We start from the raw sequence: 20478 nt of genomic DNA, 5'->3' as shown, positions 1-20478 counted from the left end.
GACGAGGGATTCTATTTTAGAAAGGTTTTTTTTTCTTTTTTTTCTGCGACGTCACGGCAGGAACCACATACAAAATATGACAGTGATAATCTCAGGTAATGATTATGTGCTTTATTCAGTGTTAAAAGTGTCTAATGTGAGTTTGAATATTATTTTGCGTGATCTTCATAGCCATAGTGAACGCAACAATAGATATTTTACCTCAGATCTTGAAAATAAATTAGGCTAAAGCAAACTTATGTGTAGACAGCATCACTGATTACAATAAGTTTTATTCTATTTTGTTGCGTCGCACCACACCAGTCGCGTCTGGTGTAGACACGATGTAAGTTAATGTCGCTTTCGGATGCTGCATTTGAATTTTCATGCCACATTATTTGAGATTAGCCAAACAAGCCGCCTATTGAGGAACCCTGATATAAAGTGTATAGAGAGGACAGGAAATGTGTTTAATGTGGTGTCAAAACAACTTCAAGCAGTCTGCACTTGATGTTCAAGCTGTCTACCAAAACACAAGTTCTCTCTGAATTATATACCTAATGTCTTCAAAATCCAGTCTGTTCACACACTCAGCAACATGATACACTGGGCACTGCAACATTATACTCCTCAAAAATCGAAAGTATTATTTCAATAAATAATTCCCTCCAGACATCTTCATCTTACTGCAAATTAGACGATTCACCTATTTTGACCACAAAATTGGTTTCTTGATCAGCATTTATTTTCTCCATGTTTCAGTTAAATATCTAACCATCCTTAAAATTAGAAAGAAAAAAAAAAACATTGTTAATAAGGCCTACTGAGATAATAAGGAAAGTGTGCAATACCTTTATTTCTGCCTACACAGGGGTTGAGAAGGTTCCACAGAGACAAACAGGAAGGGAGATGTCAACAAGAAGGACAGTGGGAAAGAAAGAGACAGGGACAGTAAATTGCAGGATGAGAGTTACACACACATTCTGGACAAATTCACATGTACTTCAGGATCCGATAATGTGAGCATGCACACCGCAGTATCTGACTTGATTTTTCTTAGAATTAATTGTACTACAGACATAATACTGATTTAATTGCTTCCCCATCCATATCACTTGAAATGAGGTGGAGAAAAGCGTGTTAGTATTTCTCAAACTAATAGATGCTCAGGGACAGAGTTTGGCACTATTTAATTGTGACGAGAGGGGCGGGCCGAGAGTCGTGGGAACAGAGCAAGCCCGGTGGAGTAAATGTTAATGCGTGTCACCTGCGCCACTCACCGGTCTCAAGTCCCACGGAGGAGCTCCGGAAGGATAAAAGGAGGAGTGACGACAGTGAAAGATAAGAGAGGACCAGGCCTGGACTTTATTTTGTGTTTTGGTTCTGTTTGTGCACGAAAGTCGTCCGCAAGGGGCTGTCATGCTATTTTGTGTTTATTTTATTATTAAAATTTTATTTGAATATTCATGGTTCCCACCTCCTCCTCCCCGACTTACAAACTTTGTTACATTCATATTTCTGGTTTAGAAGACAGGCATATGTTGATTCATTTGTTCAGCTGTATCTTTCTCTACAAGGGTCTTGTTTATTACTCTGTTTGAACATTAATTTTAGTAAGAAGGTTGTAAAATATTTTTACACATTTTAAAACATTTTGACCTTTGCATGTTGACAACATTTTCAAGATAAAATATGTTTTTATTTTATCAGACCCTATTCTGTACCATCTCATTTTAGATTGGCAGCTCATAAACTTAATGCACTGATAAAATTGTACAAATATTAGAAAAGTGGAAGTTGTGGAAGTCGTGGCCTAATGGTTAGAGAGTTGGACTTGTAATTCAAAGGTTGTGAGTTTGAGTCTTGGGCCGGTAGGAATTGTAGGTGGAGGGAGTGAATGTACAGCACTCTCCCCATTCTCAGTACCACGACTGAGGTGCCCTTAAGCAAGGCACTGAACCCCCAACTGCTTCCCGGATGCCGCAGCATAGATGGCTGCCCACTGCTCCGGGTGTGTGTTCACGGTGTGTGTGTTCACTGCTTTGTGTGTGTACTTTGGATGGGTTATAAATGCAGAGCATGAATTCCGAGTATGGGTCGCCGTACAACATTTGGCTGTATGTCACATCACTTTCACTGTCACTTTTTCACTTTCAAAAGTTGGCAGAAGCCCAGAATTCAGGACAAAACCATGATGGCAGATCATTCATACGGCACACACTTAAAAAGCAAAACCTGTTCAAAAGGAATAATTCTATCAACATGCACTTTTGCTTCCTTTCAGCATCACTCATTCAGAGAATGAGTTTAGCTCAGGGATATATTATTTATCACTGCATAGTAATTCTTCCAGTCTATGAATGATATCTAAGTAATATGGAGGGCAAATCGGTGATTATACATTATAGGTCAGTTGGTACTGCAGCAGTCTAACAGATGAGAGAGAATGTATCTCGCTATGACATCACGGGAGAGTCAACCTTGAAAAAAAACAGCATTCCTGACCTGACAGTTCACCGCAGTATTACAGAAAGAAATGACATAATTCAGCAAGAGGACAATGATCATGCAGTGTCATGAGGACAGAACCAATCATAAAGAAGGATGCTGCAGGGAGCTGCATGCACATGCAAGAGCAGTCACAACAACAATGTAAACACATTGGACAATGTGTACTGAGAGAACTGAGCATACCTTGTGGAGACTTCACCATATGCGCGAACCCTTGGGAAAAAAAGAACACGAGAGCAACAGACAGAGAAAGAGAGAAAACTTGAGAACACCAATACCAGTACTGTTCAGGTATTGTGACCACTCATGGTTTGCTGGCAGACAAACCATGGCTATCACACTAAAGCTGAAGCTTTCTACAATATAAAAAGCTTCACATTCAGAAAAGAGATTGATAACATTGCTATCATGTCTTTGAGTTATCTTTACTGGTGGCTTAAACTGTGTTCTAGTTCAATATATTTTAAAATGTAATTTATTCCTGTGATGGGGAAGCTGGATTTTTAGCAACTATTACTCCAGTCTTCAGTGTCACATGATCCTTCAGAATATGCTGATTTGGTGCTCAAGAAATGTTTCTGGTTATTAATAATGTAAATAATAATAATAATAATAATAATAATAATAATAATAATAATAATAATAATAAAAATAGCTGTTCTGTTTATTTTTTTTTTCTAGAAACTGTGATATATCTTCAGTATGATTTTTTTTTCTGTAACAATGTAAAAGGCTTTACTTCTTATCAATTTAATGTATCCCTGCTGAAAAAAAAGTAAAAATGATAATTGATTATTTGTTTTTAATTTGATTAATTAATCAGCATATAATGTAATAAACTGTATGATTTTTATAAGACTGACAACTCTAATAGTAATACATTATTGTATTATGAGCAGGAATGTGTCATTTGACGCTTTCACACATACAGCCTTTGTCAGAAATATATACATTTACCCTTATATTCCAGTATTTTGCCAGCTATGAGGTCACAAAGTTCTGAATGAGCACAACTGAACGCAATTGCTCTGTGGCCTTTACTTCTATCAAGACATGGGACACAAAAATGTCATATATGTCTTTATCAGGAAATCAGGAAACTTGTGCATTCAGCTCCAAATATCTTGTGTGCTTTTGGAGATGGTATAGGGTTATCAATGATTATTAATAGACACTGATGAATTATTTTAAATACTCTGATGGATTTCTAGAGCGTATGATGTAGCTTGTGCTACACATAATTACCTCTACGACACAGAGTCTTGGCTTGTAAAAAAATAGAACGGGCTCAACTTAATGAGGTGTGGGAGCAGTTCACTACAAACAAGGATTATGTTCACTGCCAGCACTGTGATAGTGTGCTTAAATACAACATGACAACAAGCACTATGATCATCTGTCAGGAGAATTACAAACTAGGAGAAAATGACCAGTGTAATGGTATGTTACATGAAAGTTTTAATTTAGTGTAATTTAAAGATCACAGTAAAATATAACATCTATAATGTTAGTAATACATTTGAATATTTATCACATTAATGTATTAAAACAGCTTACTTAAAAAAATATCTTACTAGAAAAAAAACCCCACATTTAAATAAACCATATGCTTATTTGGACTGTGATTTTAAAATGGGAAAAGTGCACAAGGTATTTGGAGTGCTGTTTTATGCCATTATGTGGCTTCATGTGTGAAAGTGACTATTAAGTGAATAGAACATTATTTTAAATCCTTTATCTTAGCTTTATTTGAATGTATACAGTATGTGATGAGTTTCCACAGCCTAAGACTCACTTACCAGGGGTTTTGTTCACAGCTTTTGAGAAGATGGCATAAAAGGGAAAGACAGAGAGAGTTCAACTGTTAGACACGCTTTTGACTTTGCATGGAGGCTGTCATGCAAACATTTAATTTTCAGCTATAAACAGACTGGTTTCTCATGCAAGGGATCAAGACTGTCCCTGTGCATGGCTGTAAAAATAAAAAATCCTGTGGAAAAAAGTTTTTAAAATCTGTTCCATTTTCTAAGAGAAACAGATTGACATTATTACTTCAAATCACTCCATCACTTCGAGAATATTGCTGTAGTGGCCAGAATGCCACAGCGTTCCTCACATACTCTAGATGAGGCCATAAATCCAAGCAGGTTACAAAGCCAGCTGTCCGATGTGGACCATGTGGATTTACGAGGTTGTGAGGTTTGTGGATTTCTGAACACATAGAATTACTCTCACTGAAGACTCATGCATATCCAAGTGAATCATATACAGCTGTTTTTGTTTCTGAATAAACCTGTTTAAATGAATGCACACTGATTGCAAGAGGAGAACTGCACATTTCAACCAAATAACCACATACTGTAAAGTTAGCAAAAACAAATTTTAACATTTAGCTTTAGTATAGGAATTTCATCACAAGGGCGAATCACTGGCCATTGTTGCGCATGTCACACTAAGCAATCAAAGACTAGTAATTTTGCCATATGAGATTAGAAATCTTTTATGACTCCCGACATCTGCCATCTCGGAAGGCAAATCCAGGCCTCCTTCCTTACTGGCTGGAAAATTACCACCTGGATTTTCTTAAAGCCAAGCAAAATCAGACATCTCTATCTGAGAGTTAGAGTCTGTCTCCTTTTTTGTCTCTTTCCTGTCGTCCTTTCATGATTGGAACCAGAGGATGATCAGTTTATTTATTCAGTAATGCCTGGTCTGCCTGGCTTATTACATTTTCAAAAGGCTTTTAGGGCACACTTGTAAAGCTTTTAGGATTCGCTGGGTTTCTTAGCTTACAGCACTTTTGGTAAATTCAATTGACGGAGACAGTCTGATGTTTCATGTCAAAGTTTAATTGTAAAGTTGATTCGACCAGCATTGCTGGTCATCAAGATATTCAATTAAATTCAATTCAAGTTTATTTGTATAGTGCAAAGCAACATTACAGAAAATTAAGTTTCTACAATATTTAGTAGTAGCTTATCAGTGGTGACTGTCAGTTTGTGTACAGAAAAATCAATTAAAGACATAATTAAACATAAAAAAAACAATAAAAACAGAAAAAATAAAACAAATAAAACAAAAAAACATCAAAAAAATGAATTTCTGTATGTTGTTTCAGGACTGGCATAATCTGAGGACCTTTGAGGATATGCTGTGTTCAGGATTCTGGGTGCTGGTGTCCCGACCAAACTTCCTTGGTCGCCCAGCTTTACCAGAAAGAGTATGCTGACTGACCTGCACTGTTTGCAGGCGAACAAAATGGCTATACTTGTTTTTGAGCTAGACCAGCACCAAACAAGCACTGACCCGACTCGACCAGTATGGAAACAGAGCACATCTTTTAAGCTCAGGTTCAGTCTAAAATTTGAATAATCTTCTCTTTGGAGAAACTTTCTTAGAGCTTCCTTAGAGACTTGTAATGTTAACATATAAACCTTTCAAAACTCATAAACTCTTAATAATTAACAACACTATACATCATAACTCAATATAAATAACTAAACTTCACATAATCCACAAGTCACAATTATTGGTAGATAAATCACACCAAACACTTTACATACACTTTTAAAGTCAGCATGAAATGAAAATGTATCAATTCTTCATCCCTGAATATATATATTTTATTTTTATATTTTTGGACCTTAAGTTTTAATCATAATATCATAACTTGATCTTCTAATAAAACTTTCTCTGGTGATGTATGCTGGATTTCTCCTATAATTCAATCTGCTTCAAAACCAAGGAACCCATGACTTTTCAGTGTTGCAGAACTTGAGTCCAAGTACAAGACCATATTTTCATGGTCCTGGTCTTGCCATGGAGCATTTAGACTATGCCTTGACTTGGACTAAGAGTACTACAACACTGCGGATACATTTTGTGGTCTGTGCTGACTCATGCACATGATCCGCTGTTCTATTATGTATCTGGATTACAGCACACTTTGTGTGTGCTGTAGAGGTTTGTGTGACACTCATATGAAACCAGGCTTCACCCAACAAAAGAAAATCAAAATTAAACAAATCAATAAAATAAACCCAACCCACCTCACTTCCCTAACACATACCACACTTAACCCTCTTCTGGTCTCGGTTTTGACTTGGAATGGACTAGGACTTGTGTAAGCTGACCTTGACTACAATACTGCCTCCTTTGTCAACAAAATGGCTGCCTGTAAAAAAAAAAAATACCCGTGCCTCCACAAAACAAACACAGAAGAGAACAGAAGCTGATTTCCAGACAGTGTCACTTTGACTGGTTACTTGAAGCACTGGGAGAGAGAGAAAGAGGGTTTATCACCTTCATGTGACCATATCCCTCTTGATGACATGCTGCTCAGCTTTAATCCTTTGTTCTATTTTTCATCCCCAAACTCAAATCCCAACATTTGCCTGCGTTAGGTCAAGAGACATAAATGCCAACTGTGCCTGAATCCGGTTGCAATCCCCCCCCCCCCCCCATTTTTTTTATTGACCTACTTTTGTAGTAAGATTATAGTAACTGTCATATTTCCATGTATATTTATTAATCCTCACAGCTAAGCCCACAGCGATTGTTTTGACATTTTTTTCACATGCTGTTGAGCAATAATTGCTTTTTATCTTGTAAAAGGCTCAGTTAAAAAAAAAAAAAAAAGTGTAGCTCTCAGGTGAAGAAAATAAGGTGCAGCTAATCACAAGAAAATTGTTCTTTTTCATTGAGTCTCTTAATAATTAAAGCATCATTGAGCGAGTACTTCTTTATAATGCAGTTTTTTGCAAATAAACTAAGAGATTAAACAGACAGAAGCTAAATGAATGTGTCTAAAATGCGACAAGCACAGAAACATCACAGGGTTTAATGTTTTGTAGCTGGAATTACAATAAAGTGTGCGTCGGTGTGTGTGTTATCTGGCTGCTGTGATCTCAATAACTAAACAATGTGGCACAGTTTGCCAATGGTACCCTCTCATCCACATCGTCAGGGCAGACGGAACATGTGTTTTAAGGCTAAACAGGAATTGTTTTAATATGCCTGCAGTTTAAGGCAGATTTCCACATGATAATACTGATGGTTGTGCTCTTGCTGGGGTGGTGAGGCCCATCTAGCGCTTTCATACACACTGGGGTATGCTGTCTGCTTTCCTGAGCCATCTGCATGCTTGGAGGGCCTTTGCAAGCCTGTTGCCGTGTCTGTTTGCACTTAAAACAATAGCAGGTTGGACAGATTACCAAGGGTAAACATTAAACAAAGTTCTGAGCTCACATTTGTTACTTTGGTACATTTGGAACACTAAAAGATGAATTCAAAAACACTGGATCTGGAGTGAGTCCAGTTTCAATCTACAATCCATTTTAATCAGTCACTAAATGTGCTGAATTTAGCATTGCATCATGATTATTTACAGTAAGCCATTACAATTTTGTTTTATTTATTTTTAGTATAAACATGCCAATCATTTTCTTTAACTATGGGACATTTTTTTCTCCCACTCTTCTTTTTTCAATATTTCTGAAACCCCATCACAATGTAATTTCCAATGTAATTTATCTTCACTGACCTGACTGTCTCCTTATTAAACAAGTACACTTTGTCAGAGGCAAAATTATCCAGTGTGGTGGAACTGTCATAATTTTTGAAAAAAATATTTCCACACAATAATTATTGAAATGGTTTATGTTTACTTTAGTCTTTGTTTAGATGATCATACATTTTTATAATCATAATTTTCATATTGGACAACTAAAGGTCCACCACTGGGACTAGAGTAAAACTATAATCTACATATAAAAGGAATAATCTACATATAAAAGGTAAAACGTCCCCAAGTCAGTTTTAAAGTGATCTTATATAACATTTCATATACTGTACTAAAAAAATAAAAAATAAAATCCAACTTTTAATAAAAATTAACTCCTGGGACATAAAAGTGTCTGAAGTTAAATAAACACCCTTCAATGTAAATAAGACTCATTATATAGTGTGCCTTATTCACAAAACTCTGCAATGAATTTGTTAATTTACTATTGCTGCCATTAAAACTTCATTTCAATCAATTCTTAGTGCATTACCCTTAAATGAGTAAATGCAGCCTTGCTGTGAGCAGCTAAGAGCTTGTAAGTCCAAGTTTAAGCCCATCATTTTCCCCCATCACCCACCAGCAAATTAGCCATTTCTCTTTCATTCCGCCCCTAATTACGAAACGCTCTCACAGCTCAGCGGTGCAATCCGTTATCAGACATGTCCAATAATCTGTGGACACGACTGGGGCCTGATGAAGCCAAGACAGGCTGTGACAGCCCTGACAGCCATGCCTGCGGTCAAAGCGTAGGACAGGCTGAGCAAAACCCCTGCTCTGAGATTAGAGGTCCACTAGCTTCGCATTTATCACATCAGTTTTCCCTTGAGCAGCTGCTGACTGGCTCCTCATTAAGGGCACTTTTTTAGGCCTACTGGTTGCCAGAAGGCCAGAGACACAGAAACATCCTTCACCAGCCCTCCAGCCCTGAGCACCCCTACTGATCCAAAGGTGATCTGATCATACAGCCTGATCTCCTGTCGCTACTGAGGACTATCACTTAATCTTGAAAACCCACTGAGCACTGAGGCACAGGGCTGGTGTGATCAGTCTAAAGGGCTTGGGTTTGATCATGAAATGCAATAAGTCAGGCATTGAGGTTTGGGTCTACTGATTCCCTGCCTGACTGGATGCCTTTATATTCATGCCCTGAATAAATTGAGATGCTTGTGGAATTATAGACTATACACAGGGCACAACACGAACAGAGTAATCTCTCATAACCACAGCACCAAAGTCTCTTGGCAATTCAGTGTGCATTCAGAAAGTATAATCAGTTTTGAGACTTATTTTAATACCTGCTGGGGAGTCTACAGTGAGAGTAATCCCAAATAGGTCTTAACACTGAAGTACAGTTGAAAAAAGAAACATGACCGTTTAGAAATAAGACATTTTCTCGTCTCAGATAGTAGAAATAAAATCTCAGTTCAAAAGGTTCTGTTCTTGAAATTGTGGTGTACCTTCCATTGTCTGTAACATGTGCAGGATCTGGATATTTGATGGAAAAAAGTATAATTTAACCTATAACAATGACTATATAAAATGAAAAAACAAGCGCTTGCAAAAGGTTTAAAGTGAAAACAATATCTGTAACATGTCAAGGTAATCATTGCTGACATAAACTGTCACTCAATCAGTGATACATTGAGCAAAATAATTACTGATAATCAAAACATCATTATTATTAAATGTCTTAAAGATCGACACCTTAAATAGCATTAGTGGTGCTAAAGACTATTTGGACACTTAAACCATGCTTTAAAATATATGAATGTAATTGCATTAGAACAATCTTCATCTAACTTTAACCATTTTTGCAAAATAGCAAGTTAGTATTACAGGGATTTTTACTGGATGCATATTGTCAGTTCTCTTCAAGTGGTCAAACTGGTTTCCTAGTAACTTTTGTTTGTATTTATTTGTCTGTTGAATGAGAAAAATTGAGGTGTAATTTAACTGCACATGTATATTACATGTATATTACGACTTAAATAAACTTACCATGACTTAAACTTACCATGAATTTGTAACAGGAAAGTAAATAAGGTCAATTTTGATTTCATGTTGTTGCAAGGTTTTTTTTTTTTTAACTAGGTTTTCTTATAAATAGATTACTAACTTAATGACATCAAACTACTGGCCAGACATGTGCTCAAATTCAAGTGGAGACATTCTTACCTTCATTGCAGTAACGACCTATATATCCTGTTTTGGAGCAGTCACAGTAAGCTTCACCGTCAGTCATGCTGCAACTGCCTCCATTTTCACAGGGGTTCTCCGTACACAAGCCTTCCATCTCTAACCGGACCTTTTGGCTTCCCAGGCGTGTTGGAACCTGATTCCCGTAACCTAGGTCTGTAATAATCCCCTTGAACGGTGGCATCTCCTTAGCCGCTGGTAGTGTTAGGGCAGATGTCCGAATGTCTTGAGGCACTCCTCCAAGATACAGGTCACTGACAATCTTCATGAACTGCCTTTGTGGTCTTACCTCGTCCACCTTTGACTCTCCGTCCAGTGCCAACACGGTTCGCAGGTTGTGCCTGCTGATAGTGGCAAAGTGCCAGCGACTGTCATTTACCACCTTGTCAGAGGTTATAGTGGTTTCTGCACAGTCCACACTAAAATGCAACTTCAGCTTGCCTTCCTCAATACTCAGGAGCAGGAAGTCACAATATCCTCCATCGTCAAAGTAGAGAACCAGTGCATCTGATATAGCTGTTTTGAACTGAAAGCTGAGGTCACTTCTGGTGCTGGCATCCCAGCGAAGATAACGTGCCCACTGACCCTCTGAACCTGTGAACTCCAGGCCCAAACCAAGACTCAGGAAGGTGCTGAAAAGTAAAAGTACGCAATGGGGACGGCAAATGGGAAGCATGGTAACCAGTGGTTATGCTACAAGAGTGCAATGAACAAAATAAAACTCCTCAGTTATATTTTCTGGCAAATGATACGGAGGTCATTGAAGAAACATCAAATCCTTTAGATGATAACCATATGAGTGAAGAACGTAAGGCCATTGAGGTTCTTGACACATGTTATCCTAAATCCTGTTTAAGGTTACCGGGATGAATTCCAAACAGACCAAACAGCCTTGAGATTAGAAGTAGACAACTGGTCTGCCTCTGCTATCTAGATGGGCTTTAATGATGATGTTCCCTTGAGTTGACTTTCTGCATTAAAACAGAGATGCTCCATATTGCTTCTGATTCTATTATATCGCCACATGGTTATGGCCACATTGGTCCTTCTTTTGCCTGATCTGTGAAGATAAAGAAAAAATGACATACATTTTCATTAGATTCATTATACATTACATACACAGACAAATATACTATATACAGTGAGCAGTTTGGAGTTCCCTTACACTCATGTTTCCTTAGACCAACTCCTGGGACCCTCTGGGGGTGCCAAATTTAAAAGGAAAAAAATTACAAATGTATTTGTCAGGGTTTGATTTAATATATTCACCCAATCATTTTACAGTATCACATAGTTTTATATTGTTATTGGTAGAAATCATTAGCTATAATTGAATATGATTAATTTATTCAACTGACAATTTTTGACAAATGTTAAAGAATGACATACTGTTTTTTGAAACAAAAACATACTGTTTTTTAAAAAAAAAAAAAAAAAAAAAAAAACTTTCTCGTTGTGTTCAGGGACTATAAATAAACCTTTCAGAAGGGTTATAACTTACTTCTCCTGAAAAATATTTAAGCTGCCCAACATGGCATTTTCTGTCTTTTAACATTATTACATATTTGTCTGACCAATGGCAAATGTGGAAATTGGAAAACCTATTTATTTACATTCTTTTTGCAATTATGTTTGATGCCACTAGTGGCTTAAAAATGCACACTTTACCTTAAAAAGCTGTTATTGCTATATAAATGTGTTGAAAATATACTTTTGTGCAGGCCAACAGTAAATCATTTTACTCCTAAATAATGTTTGCACAAAAATAAAGCAAACACAACTAATATTCAATATTCAAAACTGCATTTGTATTTTGGCAAATACAAGTAGTCACAAAAGCCACTGTCAAATATTTTGTGTTTACGACAATTAAGTATTTACAACACACGCGGTCAGTTGACAGATGTCTGACGGAGAGATACTGTACATGTGTGTAGAGTTCCATCCCTCCCTGCCCTGGCTGTTGCTTTGGCATGGAGCCCCCAGAGACAAAAACCTCCCCAATCGTAGCTGTTCCATAGTGGTGCAACACAATAGCCCCTTTAACTACCTGCCCTGAATAGTTAATCTCTCCCTGGCAGCCAGCTATTGAATTAAGGCAACTGATACCAACACCGATGCGTGGAGCGTCTCTTGAGCGATAGTGGGTCTTGTCTGTATTTCAATAAAGAACAAGCGCCTTGCAAGATTTGAGAAGAAAGGTGAAAATGGTGACCCGAGCAGAAAGCAGTGACCATGGTCAAGACATTTACCATGCATGTCACACTAATGGGCAAGGCATCATTTAAAACAGGTTTTCAGAAAGCCTTCCTGTTCAGTCTGCTATACTGGGAACAGGCTAGCCTGAAACCCGATCTTCACAAACGGCACATGACAACTGCCATTGGTCTGGCAGCACACATCACATAGAGGACTTATTACAAACATAATACATACTATTGGGTTACAAATTGTATAGATCTGATCGGAACTCTCCAGAGGCACTAGTCTATGAGGATTCTTGTTCAAAAGACATTTGGACAGGATTTTTGGTCAGTGTTGTTTTGGGCATAAGCATAATACATCCCATTTAATGAGCAAACATGAAGAACTTAAGACTAGAGATGAGGAATTAAGACTCTGAAGTATGTGTTCTGCCACATGCTCTGTAATCCATAGAAAATTCACTCAAACAGAATAAATGTTGCATTTGGTTCCCAAAAGGCAAAAGAGCATGAAAAGCTTACACATAACTATCAGAGGAAAAGTCTTCCATCTGCCTTGAATGATTTACAGACATTTCCAGCATGTTTTATTCTCTGTGAGCAAGGCCAAGATGCTGGGTACAGGAAACAACAAATATATATGCTGATTATGTCTCCATATGTGCTTTCTTCCAATGTCATGTCAATCTCTGCTGGGTTTCTCCTGCAAATGTTTCTCAAACTCTCAATGTCGGAATTTCTCTTATCGAAAAGGGAATTTGACATCAAGACATCCAATACCTCCTGACATGCATTCACAAAGAAAAAAAATAATAAAAATGAGCAAGCCAAAGTAACCTGCAGTGTAATAATAATATGCAGCGGCATGGGCGTTATGGAATAGAAATTATTCATCACACACTGTTTCAAATGGGATTCCCAATTAAATGAATAGTTTACCCCAAATATGATTCTGTCATCATTTACTCACCCTCATGTCTTTCAAAACCTGATTTACTTTTGTTCTGTGGAACACCAAAGCAGATATTTATAGCAGAATGTTGAAACTGGTAATTTATTTATTTATTTATTTATTTTTATTTATTTAGCTTGACAGGCTCCCTCTCCATCGATCTTTTCAAGAGGGCAGCTCAGACATTCTGACAAACATCTCCTTTGGTGTTCCATATGAGAGAAAAAAGTGACACACCTCAACCCTTAAATGGTTTCTGTATTCAAAAGGAATACGCACACACATACATACACAAATACAGGCATATGAGAAGCTGGAAAGATGGAGATATATATATCACTAGTGGCATCAAACATAATGACGCATTTTCAGGTCAAATGATGGTATAAAAACTCACCATCTTTATCTAAAAGTAACATAGTAATATCATCAGTAGGCAGCTGACCTTGAGGTCATGTCATTTATATGGCAGATACAAACTGTAAAACTGAAAATATCAGCAATATTTTGGAATAAACAAAACCGTATCATTGTAACTTTACATTCTTAAGGGCCATGAAAGTTTTGCACCATTAAAGCAGAGAGATTGAGCGAGCGAGAGAGAGAGAGCGGGGGGGAGGGGATTAATTCATGTTCAGACTGCTGCTTGCATCTTGCATCCTTCAATACCTTCTTTAGCAATGACAGTAGATCTCAAACATCCATTAAATATTTTAGAAATGTTTATGACATAAGATTAATAGGATACAATATTTAAGAATGTTTCCATCTCTTTAAGGCTGTAATATATATATATATATATTTCGAATTTAAATTGCATGCGTTTGCATTTGAGGAATATAGCTATCCCAGAAAAAAATGCACGGAAGATATGCGTTTAAAATATATATATGTATAAATACTCAAACGGCAGAAACATGGTAGTATAACAGGAGTAATGTGATTTAATGACTAAACGCATTTGTGAAACTCTCTAAATCTCTTAAAGTAGTTCTGATTTACCTTATTTGATGCAGATTGTACTCCACCAATGCAGAATCCGGATTATTCTACAAATTTTCTCCTAAAACAAACAAAAACGCTTTAATCCACATTTCGAGTGATGGAGCGCGGATGGAGTGATGCTGAGGTCAAATACAGTGTAGCGGGATAATCCGCGTATACAGAGCTCGCTGTACTCCGCTCGACTGAGGTGCTGGAGCCTGTCCTGTGCTCGCGAGCTTCGCGGCTCCGCCCACCACTTACATTAAACACGCCATTTAAAGACGTACCAAGACAAATATAGCGCTTTCTGTCAGGAATCCCCCTCAGGTATCTTTACATAAGTGAATATCCATATTAATTCTTCTTTTAACATCATATCTCCTCAGTTTCAGGAACACTGGAAGTGGGGAAGTCTCCATGGTCCTGAACAGACATTGTGCTTGAACTGCCAAGCTACTAACTAAAATTGTTGAGGGTTATTGCTGTCAGAAATTAGTAGGAAATGTAGATGCCCTCGCTTTGAATGACTTCAGCACATCTGTGGCCGGAGGACATTACCATTTACCCGTTTTGCAATGTGACAGGGGCATTGTCTTGCATTATCCTGTCTTCTCTTGCATTTATCTTGTGTGGACGACCAGCCTTTTTGGGGGACTTGAATGAATTAATGTTACTGTAAACCTGCAATATTCAAGAAATCAGATTAAGAATGACCAGCTTCTCTTGTAATGACCCTGCAAAGGGGTTCAGTCACCTTTGAGCTACTCTTGTTGGGAGAACTTCAAATATGACTTAGCAGTGACTTTGAAATTTTGGAATTTATGAAATTGTAGGTTTTGATCTTAACTGTATGTACATTTATATATATATATATATATATATATATATATATATATATATATATATATATTATGGCAACCTCCCATAAATAATCTCTCTCTCTCTCTCTCTCTCTAACCAGGATTAAGAGAAACATGATTATGGCAACCTCCCATAAGTGCATCTCACCTTACCAGCACACACACAGCCACTTTGCAAATGCTAGTGAGTGAGTGAGTGTCAGTACAGCAAATATCTTTTGTTGTAATTTTTTAAGGCTTGTGAAGATTAGGATCTTCTTTCCCCATGTTACAGAGACAGAACTGTTCATCTTTCTTCAACAAAACCTCTCATAAGACACCTGTACACTTTCCAGGAAACCGTCTGCTACAATTAATTATCCCACAGAGCTCGTCTAAGTACAGTGCTTTTAGAGCACCCCCAAACATCACAGGGACACATAAAAACACGCTACAAGTCAAATCTATTTTACCCCTTTAGTTCCAAACTGTGTCCAAGCTCAGCAGCGGCTGTCTCATCAAAGTTAACTCTAGTGCTGGGTCATGTTAGACCTGTAAACAGTAGGTCAGTCTAACAAGCTTCCTGTCACTGGCAGAACTAATACTGTACCTACTTAGACATGTCCAAATGTAGCTCTCTACAAATCAAAGTAGGTCCCACAAGAAGTGTCACGCCAACCTCTTACCTAAATACACAAGGCACTTCTTTCCTGACATTTCTCTTGCCTCAATCCATCCACAAAAAATTAAAAGAAGAATATCCTTCCAGAACTGTATCTGGACTCTTTTTTTACTCACAGTGTGTGAAGCTAATACTCTCTGCCCTGCGGCCTGCGACACCTCTGTCATAATTAGGAGGAACATCTTTTAGCCAAGGCAGGTGGAGGAGCCCCCTGGGAGAACCTGTAAGACAGTCACATGAAGAGAATGTCTTCAAGGCAGGACAGACATTCTCTGCTACAATATTACACCTTTGTCACTCAGCAATAGAACATTAAATAAAATTAACCTATTAATAAATCTCCAATTAAAATTAACATCGGCAAACAGAGCAAGTTACTATATTATTTACAGCATGATATATCTCTAATGATACACTCATATTGATGGCCTAATGTGAATAAAAGATTAAGATACCAAAAAAAAGATACCCCCCCCCCCAAAAAATAAAAAATAAAAAATTAGAACAGTGTGTAAAGTATAACATATTTAGAGAAGCATTTATTTAATAAACTACTACATTAAAATTTATGTGTATAAGGGTAAAAGGTTAAAATGTAAAATATAAAATAAAATAGTCTATGTACATTTGCATTCAGACAAGTTAGTTGAATAATGACAAAGATATACATCTTACACTATATTATATAATGAATTAAATATTTACCTATATTTTTAATAGATGGGATGTCACTGTACCCTAACTAATAAAAATCGGTTACTGATTTCGGTTGATACGAATCAGTTGATACACTGATTCCTTCAAAAGTTAATCTTTGTGTAAATATTTAAAAAAATATAAGTACAAATAAAAATCACTCTTATACTCTAAAATGAGCTCAGTAAAAAAAAAGAACTAAGTACAAATAAAAAACACTAACATACAAAAAAATAACCTACAACTGCAATGGCAAAAATTATGCATATATAAGGCTTGCTGCCATGAAAATTCGATAATTAACAATCTATTGACAGAGGTGTGCCTAATGGTATGTTGTGCCATTTAATAACTCTGAAACGCTACAGGTCCTGGTGCCATGACTTTATAATATCTACTGAAACGCTACACACTTTCGCCAGATGGCCAGTGTGTTTGAGTATCCGTGTGTGTATGCAAACACTCATGCTGGGTTACAGGTGTGACTTAGCAATAATTCATGGGGACTCTCACACACCTTCCTGCTGGTTCAGTCGCAGTGCTATTAACCAACCGTTTAGCACCCTTGGCACTTTGGCTAGCTGGTGCTGGCACCTTGGCCCTAGTGATGTGGGTACATTCTTCATGTCTGGGAATGATTCTGGGTTGTCTAATGACGGCCCTGTAGGCAGATGAATAGAAAACATTATTTTGTTCTGATCTGAACAAAAAAGTAAATAAATGAAAATCACACACACACACACACACACACACACACACACACACACACACACACACACACACACATATATATATATATATGTGTGTATATGTATATATACTGTATATATAAGTAAGTCAATGCACATGGGAAAATAGGTAGGAACAGCTTACTCTTATTTTTCCTTGCATTAAGAATAATTTTCTTGGTAACTGTGTCAAGTGGGGAAATGAACTTCCTGTTCCATAATGGATGCAAATGGATGCATTTAGCCATTTTACTCTAACATGATCACAGACAGTGCAGTAATTATGTTTGGTGCAGAGCAGTAGCCTACATCACAAGTTAGCAAGTCTCTTTATGACCCATGAACACATTCAGAGGAGAGTGGCTCATAAACTTAAATTCAACACCAAGTAAAACATGAACGTCCAAGGTGCTTTGGCAAATTAGGACTCTCACATTTAAAAAGGGTATAATATTCCGGGTTTAGCCTATATTTAAAATTAACACTTGCAAAGCCAAATGTGAGTGAAAATCTGGCTGGTTTTATTAATTCTAACAATGACTGAGAACACACAATGGTTAACGTGATTATTAAATTGACTGCATTGTAATAATATAAATATGTAATCTGATGCACCGCGTCAGTGACCGCAGCACTGGGAATCTTTTCGTGGTTCACAGTAAATGCTGCTCAACTCCAAGCAAGTGCTGTGAGTTATGTGCATTATAAAAACAAACAAACAAAAAACTTTTGAATGGTAGTATGCCATAAAGATAGATAGATAGATAGATAGATAGATAGATAGATAGATAGATAGATAGATAGATAGATAGATAGATAGATAGATAGATAGACAGACAGACAGATAAAAAAAAAAAAAAAAAAAAAAAAAAAAAAAAAAATGTTCAGCCCTATTGTGTCCTCAGAAACCCAGAAGGGAAAATAGTGAACTGGGCTATCCCATTCATCAAGCTCTGAACATTTATATTCTCATGCTTGTCTCTGGTGAGCTCTCTGTTTTATCTCTGTGTTGTAATGCAGTATGCAGAAGCAACCTCGCCCTGTGCCGGCAAACACATTATTACTCTGTTCCGGTGACAAATGATCTCGCCGCACAACATTGAAAAGGGGCCAGTTGGTGAGGACAGCTGTTAATGTTTGCTTTTAGATTTGGAAATACAGCTAGTGTGGCTTGCCCAAAGACAGATCAATCAATGCTGTGTAGGGGACGGCAGTCAAAGGCTAAGATGGAGCTTTCCTTAAGCCTGTCTCCACAAGCAAGTGTATTAGAGTTGCTGAGACTGAGGACAAGAGTGAAGCTAATGAAAAGCATGGAGGGATGGCTTTTTGTCACAGGTCTGTAATTGCAGTCTCGGAGAAGGCAATGTTAAAAAAAGAAAATAATAATAATAAAAAGATAAAGTCTCTCCCGGAGCAGGTCGTGGGCAATGGAGTCCATGGATTTTTATCCAGGGTGATACAGGAATAAAGGTGTTTGCTGAAGGAAGTAGTCTGTGGAAAAATATTTAGTTCAACACATACAGGTTTTTTTTTTTTTTTTTTTTTTTTTTTTTTTTTGCCATGGTCTCTTATCCTCTGTCTAGGGTACACTAGGGTCAAAATCTTTTGTATTAGTTAGACTCCCCTCTGTCACACAATCATCAGACCTCTGTGAGAGGGCAGTGGCATTTGATCTGCTGTGTGATTCAGCAGGATTCTTTCTGACGTTCTCTATCCCTGCTCCTCACATTCTTGTTCATCGTCTAATTGATTTGGTCATCTAATCTCTGTCAAACTGAGTGTAGAAAGAAAGCCATGATTAAAGAGTTTCCCTGTGAGAGCTGCATTAGCTCAGAGGTCAGGTGCTGGTTTGCAGGAGCAAAATCAGTTGTTCACTTGCTGCATTCGGCTTCATCTTATTTGGCCTATGTTTGGACAGGCCAATAACCAGCCCAGTTACCCAGCGACCTCCTCTGGGACAAAGTTAGTGCCTGAAAAAAAGAAGAGTCCTTTTCGCAATTATGTGAAAATGGAAAAGAAAGCAGATACTTCTTTCCCCAGCCATAGTCCAGCTACAGCTTCATAGTAGTGGTGATACAGTATATACTGTATAAATTTGCCATACTTCTTTAAATGGAATAGCAAAAATAGTAATCGTCATGCCCCAAACCAGTGACATTAGGTTAAGCCAGTGTTGCTGTGTCAGGCTGAGTGAGACCACATTAGACCGGATTAGATCTGATCAAACCTGGCTAGACCTTATGAAACCTTTTTAAGACAACTTCAAACATCATTTTACCTGATCAGACTCCATTTGATCAGATCTTACCCCATTAGTCCTCATCAGACACATTAAACCTAGTTCAGGCCCCGTTAGTTGGCTGTTGTGGTTCATTGTGGAGTATTTCAACCCGTTACTGGGAGTTTTTCAGGATTGTCAGGATCTCCTGACTGCTTACTTCTTAATGGCTGCTAAAGTGTTTTAGTTGCCTGCTAAGTGTCATCCATTCATAAATATGTTTATTTATTTATTTTTATTTTTTTCTATGAAGTGAACTTGTTAGTGAAGGTTTCTTGCATCAGCAGACACAATATAGTTTCACATGATGATTTTTTTACCCTCACTCTAACCCCTGGAATTTTACCCTCACTCTGGACCCCTGGCTTTTGATAAGCTCCTAATAATAATAATAATAAAAAACAATGTTATTAAACCTTTCACCATGTGAATGAGTAACAAAAGGCAAAACAAATAAAAAAATAAAAAATAATAACAAAAAGAAAAAAAAGCCTATACAAACTTAAAACTAAAGTACAATCTTACCACAGACACTAAAAAGTTTTTTGCTGTGGTATTATCTTACCACAGACACTAAAAAGTGTGTACTATCTGAAAAGTAAAGTACAAACTTTTATGACTGGTCTCATTGTTTATACATAGGTAGTAGTACATAATGTTTACATACATTTTTGTAAACTTTATTGATGCTGAAACGTACTATTGGGACAAATTTCAGCGTTTAAAATGTAAAAACTGCTATGTATTTTAGCTAAAAAAAAAAAAAAACTTACAATATTTACAAATCATTTATATCAAGATATTTGTAATTTTGTATCAATGCATTTTTATAATTTTATCGATAAGAGATTTAGATTTAGATTTCT

General features: G+C 37.1%; 1 protein-coding gene across 6 annotated transcripts in view; it reads right to left on the bottom strand.

The window, feature by feature from the left end:
• Positions 1 to 14610, bottom strand: part of LOC109108241 (neurexin-3b-like) — a 352875-nt gene extending 338265 nt beyond the window's left edge. For 4 of the 6 annotated variants that reach the window (XM_042777419.1, XM_042777423.1, XM_042777424.1 and 1 more), the window contains exons 1-5: positions 14408 to 14610; positions 10229 to 11309; positions 4290 to 4307; positions 2674 to 2703; positions 831 to 842 (exon numbers count right to left, since the gene is read on the bottom strand). In XM_042777419.1, the coding sequence (XP_042633353.1) occupies positions 831 to 842; positions 2674 to 2703; positions 4290 to 4307; positions 10229 to 10925 (757 nt within the window). In that variant the 5' untranslated portion in view covers positions 10926 to 11309; positions 14408 to 14610. Of the gene's footprint in view, positions 1 to 830; positions 843 to 2673; positions 2704 to 4289; positions 4308 to 9510; positions 9521 to 10220; positions 11310 to 14407 lie in introns of all 6 variants that reach the window. The other 2 variants (XM_042777425.1, XM_042777421.1) reach the window with 2 other exon arrangements.
• Positions 14611 to 20478: the final 5868 nt, after the last annotated feature.

Source organism: Cyprinus carpio, chromosome A20, assembly GCF_018340385.1.
Source record: "Cyprinus carpio isolate SPL01 chromosome A20, ASM1834038v1, whole genome shotgun sequence".
In the NCBI taxonomy this organism is placed as follows: Eukaryota; Metazoa; Chordata; class Actinopteri; order Cypriniformes; family Cyprinidae; genus Cyprinus; species Cyprinus carpio.
This window is presented reverse-complemented; position numbering and strand designations above follow the sequence as displayed.